At 39.3% G+C, this 24424-nt stretch overlaps 1 protein-coding gene and 1 long non-coding RNA gene across 7 annotated transcripts in view; one reads left to right on the top strand and one right to left on the bottom strand.

Moving 5' to 3' along the window:
- LOC310906403 overlaps positions 1-6267 on the bottom strand; it is a 25253-nt gene extending 18986 nt beyond the window's left edge. Inside the window, exons 1-3 of one of the 2 annotated variants that reach the window (XR_014589395.1) lie at positions 5063-6267; positions 1513-1691; positions 69-100 (exon numbers count right to left, since the gene is read on the bottom strand). This is a non-coding gene — a long non-coding RNA (uncharacterized lncRNA). The remainder of the gene's footprint in view (positions 1-68; positions 101-1512; positions 1692-5062) is intronic. The other variant, XR_014589394.1, reaches the window with a different exon arrangement.
- ARL6 (ARF like GTPase 6) lies at positions 4634-23946 on the top strand. 5 transcript variants are annotated; one of them, XM_083855630.1, is made up of 9 exons: positions 4684-4712; positions 6838-6918; positions 7266-7458; positions 9289-9350; positions 11053-11121; positions 13528-13622; positions 17551-17680; positions 19110-19165; positions 21728-23946. In XM_083855630.1, exons 3-9 carry the CDS (start codon positions 7294-7296, stop codon positions 21751-21753), a joined length of 603 nt encoding a protein of 200 aa, XP_083711756.1. In that variant the 5' UTR covers positions 4684-4712; positions 6838-6918; positions 7266-7293; the 3' UTR covers positions 21754-23946. The 5 variants fall into 5 exon arrangements, with proteins under 5 accessions (XP_083711757.1, XP_083711756.1, XP_083711758.1 ...); XM_083855629.1 differs by lacking the exon at positions 4684-4712 and adding an exon at positions 4768-5007; XM_083855633.1 differs by lacking the exon at positions 4684-4712 and adding an exon at positions 4782-5007 and having other exon boundaries at positions 7266-7416.
- The last annotated feature ends 478 nt before the right edge of the window (positions 23947-24424 follow it).

The following is a 24424-nucleotide window of genomic DNA, read 5'->3' on the forward strand; positions in this document are numbered from 1 at the left end:
AAAGGAAAAGCATAATAGGATTTTTTTTTTTCTTTAAGAAGCTGAGTGGTCTGAGCCGTATAACTTACCATCACTGTCTCTCTGTGTACAGTACGATTAGCTCGAAAAGACAAAATGAAGCCAGTGTTCCAAATCTTTTAGAAAATAATCTTCAGATTATTTTAGTCATTGTCAATTTGGGAAGTTCCATCTTCGTCTTGGACAAGTTCTGCTCTAAAACACCCAGTATTTCCAAATCCTGCTGAATGATTTTAATTAGCATCTTGATTAATTCCTGGGAGAGTGATGTGACTGTGAGGCATTAAAAGTTTCTGTGTCAATAGGCAATAGTCTTGCTGTGATCTAAATTCTTGGGAGTTTGTTACTGACTTCCATGGCAGTGGGAAGAAGCCCAGTGTTCATATATTCTGTAGGTAGATTTCAGCCCTGCAAACAGACTCTCCTTTCCTGCACCCCACTACTGCCATGTGTAACTTGTTGTTAGAGAACCAGAACTTACTGGGACATGAGCTGTCTTGTTGTTCAGATGGATTGCTAAAAGTTTTTGCTGATTTTAATTGCTCTGTTGAAGCATTTCGGATTGAAATGTAGTTTGGTCCCTCAGGGCATCATCCAAAGTCAGTTGTATCCATACGAAGAGGACAAGTGAGTGAAACAGGTTTTGAATGAAAGGTTTCTACAGATTTTCCTGGAACAGATGGCCTCACTTAATGGGGAGAAGAGAGTGCACTGAGCCTAAAAGACAAGGCTGCTGCCTCAGGGATGTGATCAAGTAGGCTGTGGTTACCTTCAACATGGAAAAGGTAAAATGCAAAGTACTAAAGTTGGGTGCTGCAGTGTTTGTTTTATTATCTGGAATGGGAGGTCAGCTCTGACACTGGAACTAGTAACCTAAATGACCTACACATCTAATAGGAGATCTAGCAGAAATGGTCTGGGCTGGTGGGTTTTTATCCCCAGATAATTTCTCAAACTTCTGGATTTAGGATGAAACAAACAGAACCTCCAAAACAAATAGGATTTTTCTATCTTTCTTCTTTTCTAAACATAAATCAGGATGCAATATGATCTCTCTTTCATAATATAAGTCTGGCTGATGATTTGCCTCTTTGAACAAGCTGCTTCATACTCCTGGTGCACTGCAGTGTTTTCAGATTTGCCAGTTAATGAATGGCACAATAGCAAATAAAATAAGAAATGCCCTCTTAGTGGTTCTATTTATTGGATTCTTTCACTAATTCCCTATCTGAAGAAGACCATCCCGCTCCAAGATTCCTAATAAGAAAAACTGTAAGCATTTTACAGCTAAATGGCCATGATGATTCCCTATCTGCCTCTCCCCAAGAAACAGTGAGCTTTGAATTGGCAGTGTAGTATTTTTACTACCATTTCTTCTGCAGCAATTTCTTCTCCCAACTTTTCTAAGGTTAAGAGGTCTATTTCACACTAAAAGTGGGAAAAGCTGTTTCTTTGTTAACTCTTGTGACAGGATTCAGTGTTTGTTGCTCTTACCTAGAGTTTCCATCTGCTTCTGTTGAGGCCAATATCAACATTCTCTGGTGGTATCAGTTACATCACACACAGCACTGCCGTGACTGAAAACCCAGAGACATAAAAAGGGCTCATTCTTCTCTGGTGTGGTATCAATCCTACTGACTTTGGGAACTTCTCTGCACTTCTCAGGATTGCACCTGCAGTTTAGCAAGAAAAAAATAATTCTTTAAAAGATCATGTGAAACCCTGTTTACTGAAAGGCAATAGTTTACTTTCTAGCAAAGCAACGTTCATTGATCTAGTTGGAATTAACAGTTTTAATTTTGTCATCACTTTTTTTAAAAATCAAATCACTTTGAACTTCAGAAAAAAAAAAAACACAAAAAGAATATTTTACTACCTTCCAAACATTAGCTTTGATTTACTTTTGGAAGATAAGTGGTTGGTATGTTTTCTCAGGATAGCCTCTATCTATTTCTGTGTGTTGGTTTTAAATGTATCTGAATTAAAAGGGGTTTTAATCTCTGTCTCTTCTGTGAAATTAGACTGTACAAAACTAAATATGACTGCTCTTCATAGTTTGCTGTTCTAGCATAGCCATAAAATGTATCAATGTATGTGTATATATGAATAAATATTTGATGACAGACACTTTAGATTATATATTTAAGCAGCCATGTCAAAACTTCAGAGGTAGATGGCTTCAAAAGCAATGGTATAATCATAATAATCTCAAATTATTTTACAAAATCAAACCATGCCCTCAGCACAGATCTCATATCCTTACCAGTAGTTTGAAACCCACCTTTTCTTTCAAGACCCCTGCTAAGGTTTGTGTTGCCATTGCTTCTTTAACCAAGAGGTATTTGAATAATGACAACTCGCTGTGTCTCAGTCCTCAGCACTCACCCCCCAGCAGGTGCTGCAGTACCAGAGGCTCTGGCCCCCACCTCCATCGGGCTGGGGCCGCTCCTTCTGGGAGACTGACCCTTGCACAGCCAGTGTCAATGCTTCCCCCTGGGACTGCCTCACTCCTCAAAATTCCTTCTCTTCACCTCATCTGTCTCCCATACACGTCCCACTGCATTTTCTTTCTGCCTGTTTACGACGGTACTGTAGGAATATCCATGGATATAAAAAGCTTACCCTACTGATTTGCAGTCCCAAGGGGAATTTGCATTAGACGTGAAGTTGTTATTATTTACCGAGAAGTGGTGTTATCCTCTTTTCTTTATTATTATGATTCTATTCCTATGATACTATGATGTTTCATGTAAATTTTCATGTGCTGGCATGCCTACAAGTTAATAGTGTAATAGAATGCTCAGCTCTCAACATTAGAGTGTTTTTAAGGTGAATTGCATCACATATGCCATCTCTTTGCAGAAAGAATATGGGGTTTGGCAAAACTACCTGCTGAGCAACATAATGAGATTTTTGTACAAAGTACAAGTTATTGATTATTATTGTATTTTATTTTTCTATGATTTCCTAAGAGGCATTATCAGGTCTTACAGATGGGGTAAGCCTGTTTATTAAGATATTTATTAGCAAATAAAAGTTACAGTACTGGTGGTTACTTTTGAGTTAATAGTGTTTGATTTGCCTTAAGTTACTAATATAATGATCCACAGTGAAGCCTGTAATACATGATCATGAAAAAAAACCAAAACAAAAACAAAAACAAAACAAAACAAAAAAAAAAAAAAACCAGTTGCTTAACACAGGCTGGTGGACTAATGAAGATGGACCAGCAATACCCTCCAACACTTGAGATGCTTCAAGGCGGTGTTGTTTCCTTCAGCTAAAAAATGCTCTTCTGTGCTTACCACTGAGCATTTATGCTCAAAAAGCACCCACAGTTCACAGCACCAAGGAGAAAAAAACTGTGCACATTAAAAGCTGCAAACAGCCGTACTCTCTCCTTCTTGGGAAACACTGTGAATCTGAATTTTAAATGGCTTTTAATGTACTATTAAGATTCTGCAGTACTGTTCACCCTCCTCATGGTGATTCACTGAGCCATGCAACTCCTGTAGTATTTGTCAAAGCTTTCACTGACAAAAGCAGTCTTAAAACTGATCATATTATGTAAATAATGCCAGGGCAACGCAGGACGGTTCACAAAGAAGTGAATGCCATATACAACAACCAGAGCTTATCTCAAAAAGCTTAAAGTTATAATGAGCCTTTCATTGCATAAAATCACATGCATGCAATGCAAGACTGAACAGAAGTAGTTGTAGAGCAATGGGAAATGAGTGTCAGATGCCTACAGTCCATTACATCCCGCTTATTTTACATGGGAAGAGCTTTTGCACCAAGGACTGTCAGGTTTAACACAGTCTACACACATAATGAAGAATGAATATTTCATTTTAGCTCTGGTTGCAGAAACGCCTTTGCCATTCTGTGTTCTCCACTGGATTCGGGATTATTCCTCGGATATGGACTAATTTCAAATAGAAACACCCTCCTCTACTACATATGGACCTCTCAACTTGATTAGCTTTTAGAAGGTGTTTCACCACAGAGTTTCACTGTGGGATTACTGCTACCTGCCTTTTCCTTTAGTGGCTCATAATGCCACTGTGCAAGGCAATCCCATCTTTTAGTCGGAACCTTCCTGATATAAGAAATAGAGCAGAACCACTCTGATGGGACTATGCTACGCAGGAAAAAAAAAAATAAAATAGTAATTTAAAAAAAAAAATCCGAAGTGTATTAGCAGGCTATGTGTGTGGCCTGCACAGGCTGCCTCCCTCCCATAACCCCGCTGCTGCCACTGCCCCAGTGAGGCGTGGATTTGTGGATTTGGGATTTTCCCCACTCCGCCACAGCGCCCGCTTGGGAACGGGAGGTGCTCTCAACACTTAGAGGTTTCCTTCTGTGCTAATCGCAGTCCTCAAGAGGATTGATCCAGGCACCCTCGTTGCTGCTATGCAGGGAGGAGGAGCAGTGGTTGGAAACAACCAATTCCAAGAGCCCTGGACACGGAGATCAGACACCGCCCCTCAGCCCTCCCTGATCCCGTCAGTCCACCCCGCTCCCCACAGCGCCACTGCGGCCGGGGCGTGGCCTCGGGCGGGCCTCCCCCAACGCCCCCCCGCCATTGGCCGGAACGGGCGGGGCGGTGGGACGGGATTGGTGGAGCGGGGAGGGGGCGGGGCTCCTGTTTCCTCGGCAACGGCGGCGGCGCCGGCGCCTCCCGGGCCCAGGTCGGTGCTGCGGCCGCGGGGCCTCGGGGGCCGCGCCCGGGGACGGGGACCCGGTACTGCCCTGCCTTTCCCCTCTCCTCCCCTCCCGGGGGGACCCTGTGCCGCTCCGGGAGAGGAGACGCTGTCCTGGCCCGGGAGAAGGGACCTAGGGCCGCTGCCGGGGCGGCTGGAGGCCTTGTGGCGCGGACGGGAGGGAGGGAAGGCCCCGGGAGCCGCGGTCCGAGCAGCCGGGCCGTGTCCCGAGTTAGGGCCTCGCTCCCCGTGTGTCAGAGCCCGAGCCCCGCACACAGCCCAGGTATTTCATTTATTTCTGGTTCTGCGCAGAAAGGGACGCTGGGAGGCAAATCCACCGAGCCAGCGCGGCCACTGCCAAAGCTTTTCGCTGTTTGTACGTTTTAGCAAGCAAAGGCATTAATGTTCACTGACTGCAAGTCAGCTAGTTCTCTTGTTAATTAGTATCCTGTGTTCTGTTGGCTAATGATTCTCTCGCTTCCCGTGCTAATTAGTCTGTATGCTCAGTCTTTCCCTTCTTTTGGATCTCAGGCCCATTGAAATATATCCAGCCCTGAACATAAACAAGGCACTTCTACCAAAAAAAAAAAAAAAAAAAAAAAATTCATTTGTCTTTCTAACACCTGGACATCACTTAGAGCTTGTTTGTGTGCTGCTCTCTGTCTCATGGAATAAATCTCCTTTGTTGTTGATTAGGCTTGAAAATAGACAAAGGTCAGACATGAAAGAACATCCTTTCTTAAGGAAAAAAAGCTTATAGAGTTTGCTGTTAAGCTCTCGGACCAGACCCTGGCTTAAATAATTTTCAGAGGTGTCTGATGTATCCTGTATAGCATTGTAGGCAAAATATCAGCTGGCAAAAAAGAGGGGGGGAAAAAGGCACCTGTGCCAGCTGTAACTGCTGTAACTCTTCACAGAGGACAAAAAAGCATGAAAATAGGGGCAGGGTAAGAAGTCAAAGATACATTTCTTTCCCACTGTGTTTTTAAATAATGACTGGACCAAGTGGTAAGAAAATTTGCTAGAAAAACTTGGCTCTAATTAAAATGTTGCTAGGAACTGTTGTGTATTTAGAGTTTTGGATTTAAAAGTGAAGTCCTAGAAGTATTTTTAAGGCCTTGTGTTTCCTCCTGTTGCATTTTAGGAGTGCCTACAATGTATTTTTTTGACCCTATCATGTAGGATATATAGATGAAACTCTTGATTGGATAAGAAAGTAATGGCTTGGAGCAGGGTTTTGTCAGGTTCATTTGATAATAAACAGCTTTAATCTGCTCTCTGAGTTGTATATATGGATTAGAAAAGGAGTGGGGCATAAAACAAAGGGAGTTGGAATGAGCGACATGCTGTAACTAATGTTGGGGTTTTTTTAACCTGGTAATAATTCTCTGTAGCTGTGATGTAGACCATGAGCAGTCCTGAATCAAAATGCACCAGATAAAGCTCGAAAAAAGGATCTGTTTTCAAAGAGGAAAAATCATCTTTTAGCCAGAATGATTACTGATGTAACTTTATTAAATGCAATTTTTAAAAAATTATTAAAAAGCAGTTAACCATCATTTTGTAGTTAGTGAAAAAGTGTGATCAAAGATTTGTTATTGGTGGGGTTTTTTTACCTTTTTGTCCTTCTGCTATGATTTCCTGGGGTAATTTAAAAAATTGTCCAGTGCTGTGTGGTTTTAATTTATAAAGAAAAAAAACCAGCCTCCACCACTCCAGAAATCCTCTGAGATTAATTAAATACTTTATTATTCAAGACATGTCAAAGGTTTCAGTTGTGTGATAGCCGAAATTATTTCTGTTGGAATTCACTCAGGACAGAGAAGGGTTGTCCCCTTTGCAGAGCGTGTTCAGGCCGGTATGGCAGGGGACACGTCGTGTAAGCTCCTTGGAATGTGCCACTGCCAGGTAACCTCAGCCAGAGCTGGGCAGCAGCAGAGATCTGGCACCCCCCTGACGTGTGGGTGATTGTTTTGGTGTCTGTGAGGTCTATTTTAGTCAGCTTCTATTTATGGTGAATGAAGAGTTCCTAATTCATACATGCCAATATTGGCAAAACCTGTTAGAATCAGAGTTGGAATTGAATCAACAGAGAGTGCTTTATTTAATGCAGGGTTCAGTAAATTATGTGGCAGGTGCTGAAGAAGGGAAATACTGTTTTACTGTCCGAATGATGGACTGCTGACAATCGGAGGTAAAGATCGTGGCCCTCCTTTTGTTTTTGCTCAGTTTGATGGCGCTGCAGCTCTGCCCCTGTTTGGGCTGCCCAGAAGGATGGCAGCAGCGTTTTCTGCCCGGCCAATCGAGGGCATTGTGTGATGGAGACAGGGCTATAAACAGCCAGTCTACTTTGGTATCGAGGCCTCCCGGCTGTAATCAGCTTACCCTGCGTGTGCTTATGTGCGGGGCCGGCCCCTGGGGCTGTGTTTGTGTCGGGTCCCGCTCACGCCATCCCCTCCCGGCTGCCCCATGCCCGCCCTCGGCGCCAGCGCTGCCCTGCATCTAGCACTTTTCCAACAGCTCTGATTCCCTGAACCGCAGGTGATCCCTGGGATTTCCAGCCACAGCCATGGGATTGTTTGACAAGCTGGCAGGATGGCTTGGGCTGAAGAAAAAGGAGGTTCACGTCTTGTGCCTTGGCTTGGACAACAGCGGCAAAACAACCATCATCAATAAGCTTAAACCTTCAAATGTGAGTAAAACAACCATCATCAATAAGCTTAAACCTTCAAATGTGAGTAAAACAACCATCATCAATAAGCTTAAACCTTCAGATGTGAGTAGGCTGCTTGGTTCACTGCTGGGGGTTTGTTTGATCTGGGTTTGCATGCTGTTATACTGAGCCCATGGAAAAGATGTGAGGAGCTTGTGATTGAGCACTGTGGAACAGATATATTGTAAGATTTTCCAGCTGATTAAAACTAAGGATAAGCATTCACATGCAATTATTTTCCAAAAAAACCCCCACTGTTACTGTGGCACACTTTTGTTAAGATCACCCAACAAGGAAGGGTTTATGATGGCTGAAGTCAGGATATGAAACAGTCACTTAAATCACTTAAATAATTGCCACGGGATTGCAGTTACAAGTGATGTTGAACATTTTGTACATTTAATACAATTGTACAACAACTTATCATGTTCATTTTAATGTCTTCCTGAAAAATAGTAAGTGCATAAGAAGTAATAAAATAAGTAATAATGTGGAGATGCACATTTAAGAGTGACATCAGTGCTTTTAAAGCAGAATAATTTTCAAAATAAATAGCATTAATACTTGCAGTTCATTCTTCCAGTGAAAAGTGTTTGAGGCCACAAAGAGTGCCTAATATTCTGAAAATAGGATTGCCTTTTTTCTAGATATTTTCTAGTTTATGGACTAGAAATAGATGAATTTTGGTAGGCATGTTCAAAGCCAAAGGGTATGTGCATCTGGGAAACTGATTTCTGCTGTTTATTATCAGGACACAGCTTTATTATTATTATTATTATTACTAATTTTCGTTGAATTTTACCTGATGAGTCCACTGGACATTGTTTAAAAAGTGTGACATAGTGAAGAGTCTGCTACTCTTCCATTCCTGGTCATTATTCTTCCACTGAAAATTGAGTAGATTTATAAACAAAGACTATAAACTATTTGCTATCTGCTGCCAGTTGTTTGGGAGAAAGGCTACAATTTGTATGAGGCAAATTTTATCTTTATGTAATTACTGAGACCTTTTTTGTAGAGAGTTTCTGTGTCATGCCTTAAGCAGTAAAGGATTCCTAACTGGAGCTGAATGCAGACTTGGAGATTTATCACAATAATGGGCATTAGAGAAACTCTCAGGCGAATTACATAAATAGAATAATAAAAAAAAAATTGTTATGAGAATTTACAGAAGGATAACTTTGTATCCAACTTGGGTAAGTCCTACCCTTGCAAGAGGTACCAAACAGCCTAGCATGTAACAAATGTCATTAGATCAAAGTTAATAAAGCAGTTTATTTTTAGTAAGTTCAATGGACAGGTGATTTTGAGCTCTGGGTCAGCCCAGTCTTCTTAAGAACTGCTTCTTTGCCCCAGGAGCGATATATTAGGGCCTGGCAAATCCACGTGGTTTTCCCTCAGTCTGCAGTTGTTTCTGCTGGACCTGCCTGTGGTTGGTGTATGGAATAAGGGGCTCTAGGAGTCTATGCAAGGATTGCATGTCACTTTCTCAGACAGCTCTGTAATCTATGGGATGTGACCTTTCTTCCTGCTCAATATCGATGCTTCTTAGAGGAGCTATTCTTTCCCACCAACTTGGCTGATAGGTTCCTTGGCCAGCTCAGCAGTAAATCAGTTACCAGACAGATCTCTTAGTAATGCTTTGTGTTCTGGCAATTCCAATAGTGTTCACTCTGTTCCCCCAAAAAAACAAACCCCTTGATGCTGAATTACTTTACTTTTCTGGGAACTTTTTTAATATTGCACAGTTTGGGGCAAAAATAGATCTGTAATGTATTCATGTTATAAATGTATTTCAGTATTAGCATTTTCTAATCTGATTGTAAAATCTGTGCTTTCTTTCCTTCAAAGGCTCAAACTCAGGACATCGTTCCAACAATAGGATTCAGTATAGAGAAATTCAAAACTTCAAGGTAGTACTTTCTTTCTTCATTAGCAATAGTGATTATTATACAACAATTGGACTTCGTTATCTCTTTCAGTGGGTTTGTAACTGAGTATCATGTGTGGTGGTGTAATGACATGACACTGCAGTTTGTTGAAATGTAGTACCCATGAGACCTAATCACTATCCAGGACTGAGTGTGTTAGAATATAATGTGTGTTTTGCGCTGCTGTAAATCTACTAAAATATTTATTTTTAATTTTTCTTAGTGTTTTTTGCAGTGGCACGTATAAACATCTGATCGCTGTCTATTGAGTTTCAGAATAGGGCACTGTTACAGACTGGAGGAGAGACAGCTGCTGAGGTGGCAGCCTATATTCCACTCTCAATCTGGTAACCTAAATTAAGCACTCTCACTGGAGGTACTCTGAACAGATTGCAGTGTAATCTCATTAAATGGAAAAGGATGGCTACAGCATTAGCAATGTGAAGGTGGCAGGAGCAAAGGCCAGGAAACAGAGTAATAAGTCATTAGTTGAATGAAGACTGAGATTTAGATTAAGGATGTCGTGACACCAGGATATTTCAGGGAGACAGCATAATTTTGTAGCCTTCACTGGATTTTTTAGTGTGTGCAGTTAGTCTTCAAACCAAGCAGTGTGGCCTCACTGGGTGGGACATCTGCAAGAAAACTGCTTATTCCTTGAGCTCAGAAACTTGCTTATTCCTTGAGCTGATAAGTGAGACTGAGAGGTTTCATGTTTCTCTAAGAGCTTCCACCGCTGAGCTCTGTCTCAATAAAGTACATCAGACAGGTTTGGGACTTCCTGTGTGAGAATGTAAATTAATTTATATTGCTTTTTGTTATTCTGATCCTGTAGTAGGATAGATGATGACCTGTAAATGCACCAGGTAGAATGATTAAAAAAAACCCAAACAACCCCCAAAAAATCCACCCAAAACCTCAAACTCCACAAACTGACAAAACCACAACTCTATGTCTGGACATAGACTGGAAAGAATGTCTGGAGATCTTCCTTTTCCTAGCATCATTATTTTGGTGTGGCCTCCACTTGGGGCTACCCAAAAAAGGAGAGCTTAATTCTGAATTCTCAACTTTTCAGGAGCAGATGAAAACCTTTTGTAGTGTCCACTAAGTTGCCCTGCTGTATGTAGTGTTTGGGTGAAATCTCACAGTGGCAGAGGCTGCTCTTTGTAGCTTGGTCATCTGAACTCACCTGTTTTTACCAAAATGTAATTTCTTTTTTTCCTACAGGTGGAATTTATTTTTTTAAGCCTTTTATTTTGCATACATTTATACCTGTCTAGGGACAGAATTTAAGACAGGCCATGGATTTTAAGTCATGGTTCATCTGAATTTCATTTACTCATAAACAATATTAGATACCAGCATGATAGAGAGAGAGACTGAAATGGGAGCTTATTTTGCATTTGATTTAACTTTAAATAATTGGTTTAGTTCTTTTATTCAGATAATAAACACATTTTCCATTCTGAAATATTTCTATCATGAGACTGCAAAACTGAGTAGGATCATTTGAAGGCAGATAGTGCAACCAGAATTCCTTTGGGAATTTTTCTCTGTTGATTGCGATTCAAATTGATCTGGTTGGTTTTTTGGTTTTGGTTTGACCAGGGTAGCAAAGAAAATAGATGTAGTTTGGGTTTTGTTCTTTTTCCTGGACCTCATGCACTTCTTTTCTTTGCAGTTTGTCCTTCACAGTGTTTGATATGTCAGGTCAAGGGAAATACAGAGACCTCTGGGAACACTACTACAAGTAAGCCTGTAATTTATTTTAAAGCATTGCTGTTCATATTAACTGATGTGTAGGTTATTTAAACAGAAGTATGCTAATATCTAGTGGTTAGAAATGATTCAGACAAGGCTTATATCTGGTGTTTGACAGAAGGTTTAGTCTGGATAAATAAAACTTTCTGTTTTCACAAATGAAAATTTTTATCTGCTGTTATTCTGTGCTTTTGGGGACAACTTGGGGAATGTACTAGAGGTGAGACTTAAATGTTGAAGCATGAAAACCAATCCTATAAGAAAGTTCAAGATGAGTTAGGTTTCCAATTTTTCAGTCCTTCTGTAAGTCAAAGACTTAAAACCTGCAAGATGCTGGCTGATGGCTGAGATTTTTAGAGGTGAGGGAAATGAACCTCAGAGAATAAGGCACATGTACCTAAAAACCTGAATGAGCATTCTTAATGTTATTTACTAAACAGGATATTCTCTGTACTTTATAACACTCTGGTATTGCCTTTTGGTAATAGATGGGCACCATTCTCTGGTTTTGGAGCTTTTAGTGAAACTTAATCTTTATTTGCGTTGTCTCATTGCTATTCTGTAATGCCTGATCTTGATCTAGATGACACGGACAATACTAAACCATGCAGAAGTAGCTTGGAGAAATTGAAGGGAGAAATTCTGAAGATTATAATATTGATTAAATATTAATATCAGTTGCTAGAGCTTGAATTGTTTTTAACTGAGGATTAATGCTTCCTCTCCTTTCTGTGCAAATTGTGTTAGCATTGAAAACATTTGGCTGGGAGATGTTCATTGTTCAAGAGTGTTAGATTTGCATTTCAGTAACTGATGCCCTCAGGCTGCTCTCAAAATGCTAGCAGACTGCTTCATAAGCAAATAATTTTTGTGATTGCTGTATTTAATGCAGTAACTTATCCCTTGTGAGGCATAAATGGCTTTTTCATCTTAACAATAACCCTGTAACAGTAAGGGAGTTTTTTAGGTTATGCCGACAGTGAAATAGGCACTTGCATCCACCTCTGATCCTGATCCAGTGCAGTAGGCACATATTTAAGATTAACTTCTAAGAACTTCTAGAATATTAATTAATTAATAATTAGTATTGATTAAATAAAAATGTTACTAAAATAATTATGTGCTGTTCAGCTTATAAAGTTAAGCAAATTTAATTTTGCAGGAAATTAAATCTGGGCAAGTGTCAAGGTAGTTGCCTTGGAGTCCTTCAAGTCTGGACTTTTCTTCTATTTAACTTGAAAGTATCTTCTACTCCATCCTCTAAGTACATTTATCTTAAATAATCCCAAAGTCATGCTGTGTCCTTATCCCTGTTACTTCTTTGTGAAGTGATTTTTTTGGTGGTAAATACATGCCAGTACTCTTGATTCCTCTGGTAAAATACTCTATGCTCATAAAAATTGCCTAGGCATTTTCAGCTAATATGGAAAGGCTTTATTTACTGAAGGTTCTGTACACCAGAAAAGAATGGGCCTCCTCATACAATCTCGAGCTGCTCAGGTTACTTCTGGTTTTCTGTAGGTGTAGAACTGTTTCTTATCAAAATACAAAGGTAGATGGTGCTGGAGGCTAAAGAATGTATTCATAATAGTCTCTCAGAGAAATGGAGAGTGAAGGAGAAGTTAATATTACATTAAAATATAAAATAAATATACTCTCTGTGGATGCTTATAGCTAGTGAATTATGAATTGGTGAGACTTTAATTGGTTTTCAAATAAGCTTCAGTAAATGGAACATCAAGTCATAAAATAGCAGTAACATCCTGAAAAAATGAGTTGAGTAGTTGCATATAAATTGTGTCTGTGGTCACAACTACCAGCAAAATGTCCTAATGATTTGAAATAGTTAAAAGTTTTCACCTCTTATTTGAAAAAAGAAAAAAAAAAAAAAAAAAAAAGAACCTGTTTATGCAGGATATGTAAAGGTTAAAATAACCTGCATATGCCTAGCTGTGGACACAGTTTTTTTTCTAAAAAGGGATTTGACCTTTCTCTAAATAAACTTTAGTACAGGAAATACAGAAGTTCTGTAAAGATCTGTCTCTATTGATTTTTTTCTTGCCTGTGTCAAAATGTCAAAATAGCAGAACATTTTGAGTTCATTTTTCAGTCTGGGTAATAAAATCAAGCTTTTCTAGAAGGTGTGTGGAGACTGAACCTTGTTGGAGCAGATAACAACCACATGTCTAAAAAAATGATGCATGTTACCAAAAGATGGAATTTCAGAAATAAGACTGAATCATTAGGTTAATGGTATATATAAATAACAATGACAAAAATTAGAGGAAAAATCAGGTTTATTTGAACTTTTTTCTTGGTGTTTCTTCTGAAGCCTTTTCTTATTCACAGTTTGAGAACCTGTAATTTGCCTCTTTGCTCTTTTTATGTTGTGCAGAGAAGGCCAAGCCATTATTTTTGTCATTGATAGCAGTGACAAATTAAGAATGGTTGTGGCCAAAGAAGAACTTGACACCCTTCTGAATCATCCAGGTGAGGAGGCTTTTTTCTCCTTCTGTGTCCATATTTGTTATGTTGTCTTAAGAAAAGCCCTTATCTGACACATTCTGAGCACTTTGCAAATACTTTGACCATTCATTAATATTAGCAGAATAATAGTCTTGAAAAACTTGTGGGTTTTTTCTACTTATTCACATTTAGAAATTGGTCACCTTCAGCTTTCTACACTGAGGTGGGTTGGTCTCTTATTAATCAGTATAGATCAAGAGTTTTGAGAAAGTTATACAAAAAGTTATACAAAAAAGTTACACAGTTTTGAGAAAGAGTAGGCATTGAGTTGGAAGCTGGAGAGGCTTTTTTGTGATGACCGGCACAGACAAAACTGTGTCTCCCTGTCTGTTTTTGCCATGAAGGCAGCTAATTCCTTTAATGTAACAATTAACTTTCTTTTGTCATCTTCATTGTAATTTTTAATGCTTTAGCCGGAAATATGGAGAGATAATTACACCAGTCAGTTTCAATTCCCTATGGAAGAGTAAATGAGAGGATTTGTGATCAGGGTCTTGGTTTTAGGGGTTTGGCTTGTTTTTTGGGTTTTTTTGGTGGGGTTTTTTTTTTTGTGTTTTTTTGGTGTTTTTTTGTTGTTTTGTTTGTTTGTTTGTTTTTTTGTTTGGGTTTTTTTTTGTTTGGTTGGTTGGTTTTTTGTTGTTGTTGTTGTTGTTGTTGTTGTGTTTTTTTGGTTTTGGTGTGGTGTTTTGTTTTGTTTTGTTTTTTTTTACATGAGACTGGACCTTAATTAACTTCTGATATCAGTCAATTCTTTGCCTTTCCATGTATCCAGCGTTACTGGGATGTGTCTGTAAGCAACATGCAATTTTGACTTTTGGTAGTTGCTCTGTCTAACCAGAAAATAAAACTACATCTAGGAAGTTTAAAAATGAAATAATCCTGCGATTTCTTAATTATTTGTTAAACTGATAGAGCCTTAACTTGTGGCATTCCCATGCTGAAAATAAGAAAGGAAAAGCTGACTTGCATTTCTAAGAAAAGCAATGTGTGATAGGGACAAATGTGCTCCCATGACTTTGTTTTCCATGATGACTGTATATAACACTTCAATTCATCAACAAAGATGCTGGAGCTGACTGGGCCTTCTTATTCTCTAATTTCTCATTCAAGGGCATGAGCTACTTCAAATGCAGACACTGAAAAGACAGTGTTACAAAAGTCAGAGGGAGGATGAGGTGAGCCAAAGGCTGCAGGGGGATTACACGGAGGCCAGGGCACTTTGTACCAAATCAGGAATTAACTGCAGCAGTAAAAGCCAATTCTGTTAGTAAAGTGGAACCACACGGAGCCAAGGGTTAGAGGTAAAGACTGCTGGGAGAAGTTACTGGTTTAATGGAGGGCACAAGAGTGAAAATGTTTAGACAGAATAGAAGCAACCACGGCTGGGGTTTTTCATTTAGGCGTTAACAGGTCACCAATGCCGACCTGGCAGGTCAGTGCTGTTCAGTTGCTCATGAATTTGTGTCTTCAGGTTACACAAGCCCAGGCTCTGGCCACTGAGTGAGTCCTGAGAGCCAAGAGAGAGCAGTGGTGTATTTCTGCCTTGGAATGGCTTGGCTCCAACACAGCAACAGTGTCACTGATTTATCAGTTTTGATATATCACATCTAAGAGAACCAAAGGGCTTGAAAAGTTCTTCTAGAAAATGTTCAATAAAAGCAGCTGTTATGTGAATCAATATACAACTGGTTTGCTATATCAATATTTTTATTTATATCAGTGTTCTGCTTTTCTTGCTGCATACCCTACTTCCTCCCAGTCTGTGCTTCTGTCTGTGTCATCCTCCTGGAGTGGTTTAAATGTTCATGTTTACCTAAGTTTTAAATGGAATGGAATAATTTCCTGTCTCTGAAAATCTTAGCAATCCTGCAGTAAAACAGTTCCCTGTCTTTTTGCCAGGCTTTGCCTGAGGGAAAGGGAAGGGAATGTGTCCTGTGAAGCATTAATGGGGTCAGAAGTTGTACTAGCTGGGACTCTTCTGTGAATCAGAGCTATAAATCATTTTTACTTACATTAATGAACTCTTCAAATAACAGCTTGTTTAATGATAGCTGTATCATATTTTGGTTTTTTACTCAAATTTCATTCTTTAGCACTTTGAAAGATGGTAGCTGTAGATTACCTGGATTAGATGATGACTCTTGGGTCACTTCACCTCCAGCACATGCTTCTAAACCAAACTGAAATTCTTGTACACTTGAAATTCTTTGTGTAAAATTACACATCACACATCTAGTATCTGGAATATTTTTTAATGTGTTAATTCATAACCACTTGCAGCTAGAAAATGTTTGCTTTCCATTAGTAACTGGGAAAAGTGTGGGAGGGAAATACTGCACATTAGGAAATAATACAAATTTCTGTGACCACAACTTTATTTAGCAAGTATCTTTGGGTGTGCATTACGAGTGCACATTTGGGTGTGCATTATGAGTCTGGGTGGGTAGATTATGCCCCTTTCTAATTGTTTAGGAAAACACTGGAAACTCCTTGATTAACTTGGCTGTTTGCATATGTGATGTCAGTTAATTTATGTGGTTTTAATTTACCCATAACCTGCAACCTGTGGATACCAGGATTCATTTAATTATATTGTAAATTAATGTAAAAGTTTCAGTCAGGAGACTCAATAGCTGTTCCACTATGGAATCAAAACAGAGATTTAATTATATTGTGCTTATATTTTGAGGCCTTTGACTTGTGTTTATGGGTATCAGAGGACAAAAGAGCTCCAGGCAGGGTAAATAGTTTGTGAAAATTGTCAGTGTTTTGATCAGCACTTACATCTCTGAATGAATGTGGGGAGGTAGTGTTGTCTCCACCCTCTGTGGAAAGGTTTACTCGGGAGGTGGAAAAGAACATAATTAGGAAAGCTTAAACCATTTCAGCACTGACAGTTTGTTGGGATTTGGGGGGGTTTTATCATCATTCTGCCCATCAGCAGGGGCAGATGGCTTATGTTTGACATTTTTAAATAAATCCTTCCCTGGTTTCCTGTGGGAAATAACCTTTTCTTTTTACTATTTTAAAAAGAGCCTGTGTAGCAATTTTCTTTGAGGTAGTAGTGTGTAAGTTCTTTTCCCTTCAAGCACTGATGGACAAACTAAAACCTAGATGTTCTCTAATCCTGTATATCATCCTTTGCATAAATAATATGAAAATCTCTGAGAGTTAGTCTTGGTGCTGGTAATTTTTTGGCAGTGTTATATCTGTAACTTTGAAGACAGTATACTTTGTTTCCTTTCAATCACCACATAATCTTTTGGGGTAATCCATGAGGTTTAAGCTTGTCCGTGTTTAAGTATCCCAGAAACTACCAGAGTACTTTATTTCGTCTGTAGTTCTCACTGCTCACTGAAAGAGCTTCTGGAGAAGAAGTCCTTCAAGGGAAGGGAGAATAAAGGATGTCCAGACATGTAGACTTTTTTCCAATTTTATAAATTCTATGAAGTAATGGATGCTTTCCAGGACACTAAAGGATAATTCAGACTACCATTCTCAACTGTTGTTGTGACATTATGAATGAACACAACTTATTTTATACATCCAGTCCTCACTAAGCAGAGATGTGCAGTGTTTGCAGGCAGTGGTTTGATCTCTTGCTCCTCAGCTTCACCAGCAGTTCCTATCTCCAGCTTGAAGTGTGGGTATAAGGTAGGGGGAAAGGGGGTGGAAGATTCCAAAACCTGCAAGGAAGTTTGTGAGCATTCTGGAAGCATGCAGCAGAGGCCAGGTGACCCAACAGTGTGTGCATCTTGGTAGGATACAGCCTTCAGAGAGTTGCAGCTGCAGGTGAGCAGAATACCTTGCTGTGTTGTTTGTGCCTTGTTCCATGCAGAGCTGGGTGAGTGTTGCCTCCTGTCCTGAGGCTTCTGTCTCTGCTCATGCCTAGATATCAAACACCGTCGACTGCCTATTCTCTTCTTTGCTAACAAGATGGACCTCAGGGATGCGGTGTCATCTGTGAAAGTGTCTCAGTTGCTGTCCCTAGAAAACATCAAAGACAAGCCCTGGCATATCTGGTAAAGTTCTCTTTCTCTATGCTTCTATTGGCACTGCTTTTGCGTTCCTATTGTAGCCCTGTTGTGCCACTCACTACTGTACAAAATAAATGGAGTAGATAAAAGACAGATTCCACACATGAAACAGTATTAATATTAAAATACTTATGGTGAAATTTACTTTGAATGTACAATGCATTCATTTAGACTTTGTCTTTAAAGTTGTCACAGCAGAACTGTTAGCCAAGTAATGGAATGGAGGATTTCCAATGAAATCAGAAAGCAGGGTTGATATCAGAAGAACAGTTGCCATTATATTTTGCTGGGAGATTGAGTAAATTGTTATCAGAGTGCCTTGATTACTTTGCAGGTTTGAGAATATCAATAATAAAACCTTTGGAGATTTTTCCACTCTGCAGATGCTTCAGTAAACTGTTGTTGAAAGGCCATTTAGTAAACTATATTCAAAGGGACACTGTACTCTTTGTACCCAGTCATGTTTGAAGGGATTTTTAGCTGTAGGAGCTAGTCTTTTCTTCCTGAAGGATGTAAGCTTTACTCAGTGCTGGTTTCACAAGGAAAAAACTCTCTTTTCATCAGAAGTGCTTTATAGAAGTCAGTTTTTTGTCCTGTTAAAGTCCTCAGCTGTTACAAATAAAGATGAAATCACTAGCTAAATGCTGCTGAAAGCTACAGTTTTCATTTTAGGCCTTTTAATGTTAAATTTGATTACCTGAACATTATTTTTGTCCAGAAATCACACTCCTGAATTCCCAAGCTTCTTGGAAGGTCATTTTATAGGGAACTGCAGTTACAGTCCAGATTCACTGCTGTGCTGGTTTTCATAAACTGAAGAATGAAGGGCATTTAAACAGTTATCCCCCAGTGATTCAGAAGGTGAATTTACACTGCTGTCAGTGTAGCAGAATAGCTTTATACATTAACAGACACTCCTGGGGTTGCTGTTACAATGAAGTGTGTACACACACACATAATTCCTCCCTCCAGTACTCCAGCATTCTCACTGTGTGTAGGAACTGCCTGGAGAACATTTGGGCTGGATCATCTTAAAGGTCTTTTCCAGCCTAAATGATTCCATGATTCATGGCTGCTGTTGGAGGGAGTAAACATCTTTCACAGCCTCGTCTGAGGAGGGAGATGCTGCAGAATGTGTCTGCCTCGTGTGGGAGCTCTCCCAGAGCCCCTTCTGTTCTAGGAATGATTCCTTGTGCCTTGAAACTGGAATTAAAATAGGTCACATCATGAAATAGTCTTTCCCTATGGGGAAGGTACCCTATATCATTTGAGGAGCAGTCTTCTCCATGGGAAAAAAACTTAAGGAAACTGTACCTGATGCTACTTTGCAATTACCTAAATTACAAGTTTGGTGATGACTCAACTAAAACTGGTATTTTTACAATGTTTTTGAAGTTTGATTTGTTTCTTTCAGTGCCAGTGATGCTCTTAAAGGAGAAGGATTACAAGAAGGTGTGGATTGGCTCCAAGGTATATCATATGTAATTCTCTTGCTCTATTTTCATTCTGTTAAACTCTTTCATTTTGTAAGATTTTTTTTCTTTATTATTTCCTTTGTTTTCTTTCTGTCCATTTCTGCTGTCAGATCAAATTACACAGTGAGTACTAAAGCTCTATCTCATATTTGCTTTTCATTTACCTCCTTAATGTACACGAAACATCATGTGGGCTTCCCTGACCAAAAAGTGTGTATTATGAAATGCACACTATTGCAAACAGTGTAGCACTTTCATTTAAACAGTACCAGCTACCACACTTCAGTTTCTTATTGTGGTGGTTCAGTTTCTTCTTTAATTCATCCTTAATGTCCTATCCCTGCTTTACATAACTTAATGTTATGTATCAAAAAATGGTCAAAGAAAATAAGCCAAGTACACAGACAAATACACTGGTTTTAATTATACACCTTCAGCTCTTTAATCCAGAGCCAGAAGAAGAACTTCTTACACTATAACGATTATAGAACATGCAGACACTCATAACTGCGTGGAGAATATCAGATCCAGGTCGGATCATGTCTGGCATCCAGCATCTCTAATTACAAACTTGGTACTGATGTTGTGTCATTACAAACTTGGTACAGATGTTGTGTCTCCTGTTGTGTGTTGGTAAGGCTCTGGTCTCTCTCGTGGTCCTGCTCGATGTTTAGATTAGTGAAGTGTGGCATAGTTTTGGCAGCTGATCCCACTTTTAGCTCCCTGCCCGGCGTTGCTTGTGCTGTGAAGTGCTGTGGGTGCAGCACCCGGCTGTGCTGTGCCCCACTGGCCGCCGGGTGTCAGCGCTGGCCCGGGGACAGAGCCTCCTTCCAACGGGGTGACAGCCAGCCCCAGCCCCGGCTTAACTCAGCCCCACTGCCCCAGGGACACCAGAGTGGCCTTTCTACTTAGACTCGTCCTGCTGACTAGAAAAAGATGGTTTGTTTTACCGAGTTATTGTAGAGAACAAAAACATTCAGTCATGTTTTCAGAGGGAGGGCTGCTCGCCAAAAATAGTCTTTAGAAAGAGATTTACCGGCCTACAGAAGAGCAGTGATGTATCCTCTACCAGCTAAAATAATTCTAGGGTGGGGAACCAGGATCTTGGCATTGGGTTTCCTCCTCTCCTGTATCCTATCATCAGAGAGGCAGATTCCAGATCACAATTTTTCCTAATTTCAGGCATAGTTCTGGCTTAGTAATGTTTTCTTGCTATGTTCAGGATCTCTGCCTCTCTTGGAGGAACCTTTAAAGTTTCAGTCCAAATTTTGGGTTTGTACATAGCTTGATACTACTTGAAAGGGTCTCCAATGCTTGTGTAAATATTTTTCTGACAAAATATTTAGGTTATATGTGTAGATTTTTTTAAGCACAGCAAACAGATGCTTCTGCTGTCACTCATAAAGCTCTTCATATTCACTTCTTGTGGAGTGTTAAACGTCTTAATTTTCTGAGCTGAAAATCATCATGGATGGACTCTCTCTGAAAATTTCCTTTAACTCCCTGGTTCAGTGAACCCAAAAGCTTAAGAGGGGTTGAGTTTAAACTGTACTGTTACCTAAGCACATGTAGTTTGGTGTTGTGTTTTATCTTCAGTATCAGTTTTATACTTCAATGTATCCAACAGTTTGGCCATTATATGTTTAAAGGCTGAATACTTTGGTATTTCAAGGACAAATTTTTACTCTTGATTCTCCTCGTTCCTAAAGCACCAGATGGAAATATTTGGAACAACTCTGTAGTTATGGTAGTCCCTAAATCACAGCCTGGGGATGCCATAAAATTCAGGAGAGGAAATGACACCTGGTGAATGAGTGCAGAGTTCTTGTCAGCAGCCAAGATTTCCTTAGTTTTCTTTTCCAGACCCATTTCACAACTGGGGTGGCAGGGGCAGAAAGTTTGGTGGGGTTTTTTTTCCCTGGTGAAGGCTGAGTTTGCTATTTTCCTATTTTGTAATGGGGTTGCTTTTGCAACAGCACATCCTCCATAGGGTAAAACAAACCTGTCTCACAGCATTCCCCCTTAGAGGGGGAAATTATGCTGATTACCACATTTTGTAATGGGATGCTGGATGCTTTTGGTGACCAAGAAAAATTTGAAGTGAGTTGAGAAATGGCAATCAGGGAGCAATATGGAGAAATGTGGCTACTGAGAGCAGAGTTTTCATGTGAGTTATTCAAAATCAAACTTTAAATCTTTTGCTATTGGGCAGTTCATGTTCAGTTAAGTGGAAGCCAAAATGTGTACAAGGAATTGAAATGCATACTTCATAAAGCAAAATTCCACGTCTTATTGTCATCAACATGGTCTTATAAGCCTGAAGAAAAAAAAAATTGAATTAGGTGGAAGAGGTCTCCCTGTTTAATTAGCAAGATTTGGGGAAAACAACTTGGCTGTACAGGAATTTCAGAAGTGGATGAGAGGGCAAGTTGAAAACAGCTCTGTGTTGTCCCCCGTTCTTGTTACTACACCAAAATATCTATTTTATGTTTTCAAAAAGCAAAATGCAACAAGAATTCATCCTGTGCTAAGACTAGATGTTTCTTTTTATTAACAGGTCAGATGCAAGCAATGAAGACATGAGAGATAAATAAAGGACCTATTGGGTTCTTTTACACCCTTTGTCAGTAGGTGAACAAGTTCCTTGGAAAGGAAGAATGATTTGAAGAAGATGAACAATTCAGCTAAAATATCCTGTATTGGCTTGTTTCAGCTTAGTATCTCTGCCAGGAAAACTGAATGTAGACAACCTAGCACCTCAGGTATGCACATTGATGAATTAAATGAAAATCTTGTGACTGGAGAGCATATACAAAAAAAATATTTGTGTTAACAACAAACATCTGCATTCATTTGAGGTTTGGGTGATAATTAGCCTCAGTAAATGCCCCTCTGTTTTTTGGGGGACACCTTTTGAGCAAATGGGAATATTTGTTTTCCAGAGAAAGAATAATCAGCACTTCCTGAAATCCAGCCACATAAGAGACCTAATGATTTTAGATGCCCAGATTTTGGCATTACTGCCATTTTTTTATATTAAGTTGAACATTGGGTTTTTATTATCCATCTCTAATAGACTTCTATAAGAATATTTTGATTAAAGGTACAAGGATTCAAATGTTCAGTGTATTTGTTATAGATGATTGCAGATGTTTTTAAGGAATTGCTTTTAATGAAATGTTACAAATTGTTTTTGTGATTTTGCCATGGTTATATTTGTATTCCCATCAATAAAACTTCAAATATATGACATGCCCTGATTGGGTTTTTTAAGTTTAATATGCTCATTAATGGTCTTTACATCCTAGAGATTTTTGGTTTTCTATTAATTTAATTTAGAATTTGTTTATCCATATTCAAGTGGCTATAGCACTGTATATATAATAAAATGGTATCTCTGTTGCCAAGGGGGTTTTTTTATTAATTGTGTATATTTTTGACACTACCTAATCAACTAGAATGCTCTTCCATATACTTAAGGAGCATATGATTCACAGGATGGGTCAGATTGGAAGGGACCACAGTGGGGTCATCTGGCCCAACCTCCCTGCTCAGGCAGCACCATCCCAGAGCACATGGAGCAGGATTGCATCCAGGTGGTTGTGGAATATCCCCAGTGAGGGAAACTCCACAGCCTCTCTGGACAGTCTGTTCCAGTGCTTGGTCACTGCCCAGTGAAGAAGTTCTTCTTCATGTCCAGTGGAACTTCCTGTGCATCAGTTTCCTACAAGTTGTGTTTCAAAAATGCAGTTAAGGGACAGCTCATTGGTTTACTAGATCATTATTATGGAATGTGTTACATACTTCTGTTGTGTATAGAGACTGTTTTACTTTCAAAAATAAATGTAATAAACTTTCTGACTCCAAAGATGTACTATAGGTAACAAATTAAGAATTTTATCCTTGTTCTGCCACCTCTTCCCTTCTAATCCTTCCTCCCTCCTTCAGGAAAGGACAGACTGACCCTGGCAGTGCTGAAGACTCCATTTAACTCAGTGATTACCTGATCCCTGTGGGACAAGTAATGTGCAGCTCTTGCAAAAGCTTCCCCCTGCACCCATTAACATATAAGACAGAAATGTTCTGTCAGCATGCCTTCTAGACCTCACCTCAGAGAGGAATATTTGGAGTAAAGGGACCTGAAATGGGAGAACAGTGTCATGTACTCTCCTTTATTAAGTAGTTAAATTTAACTCCCCTGCTTTGCCGGAAGAAAATGTCACTGTAAGATATCTTTCTTACAGGATGCTGTGGTTCTTACAGTTCAGTTTGTCATGGAAGTATTTTCATGTCTCTTTCTGTGACACTGTTGGCCTTTTATCAACTCTGAATCTAAGCATCTATACAAAAATCAAATACAAAGGAGGAACGGTAATATATAATTCTGAGAAGTTTTCCTCTGAATTGTGGGCAGATAATTTACTGATTTACTTTGCTGTGGATAATACAGTAATTAAAATAATGGGTTGGAAAGGACCTTAAAGATCATTGAGTTCCAGCCCCTGCCTTCCTTGGACAAGGGACACCTTGTCCACACATTGCTCAGAGCTCCATCCAGCCTGGCCTTGAACAATTCCAGGGGTGGGAAGACCACAAATTCCTTGGGAAATGCTGCCAGTGCCTCACCATGCTCTCAGTGAAGAATATCTTCTAATATCTCATCTAAAACTATTCTCTTGAAAATAATACTTGCAAAACTGTTTTGCTGTGTATAAGTATTTTGTAATTATTGTGGTTCGCTTATATGTCTCATTTAAATTAAACATTTAATTTTAAGTTAACAGTTTCTTTCTATCAAAAAAAAATTAAGTTCTTACATAGAATCCATCTGCATTTCTGACTTCCTTGAATAGTATGGATCTTGATGGTTTTCTGATTGTTTGTTAAGTTTGACTTACATAAAGTGCTAGATTAATTTTGTGGATTGCCTTTACTGTCACGGGAAGCTGTTTGAACCTACTGTTCTTCCATCCATAAATCTGGAGGAAGTACTCTAATATATTTTATTTTTTGCCCTCTAATGTGGTTAGTAAGTGCTTTTAGAAAGCAGTTAGTTTTGTATTTTTATTATTTATTTATTTTATATTATTTGTACTTCTTGGGTTTTTTGGTGTTTGATTTTCTTCTGCAACATCTCTTTCTGTTCCTCCCCTATAAGGCCACTGGTCTGAATGAAGACCTGTTGGAAGGAATGGAAATGGGAACAGTGCTATTAGCAAAATGCTGGGGTTTTTATTTTTTGCCCCACTTATTA

This window comes from Zosterops lateralis, assembly GCF_965231275.1.
Source record: "Zosterops lateralis genome assembly, chromosome: 2".
NCBI lineage: Eukaryota > Metazoa > Chordata > Aves > Passeriformes > Zosteropidae > Zosterops > Zosterops lateralis.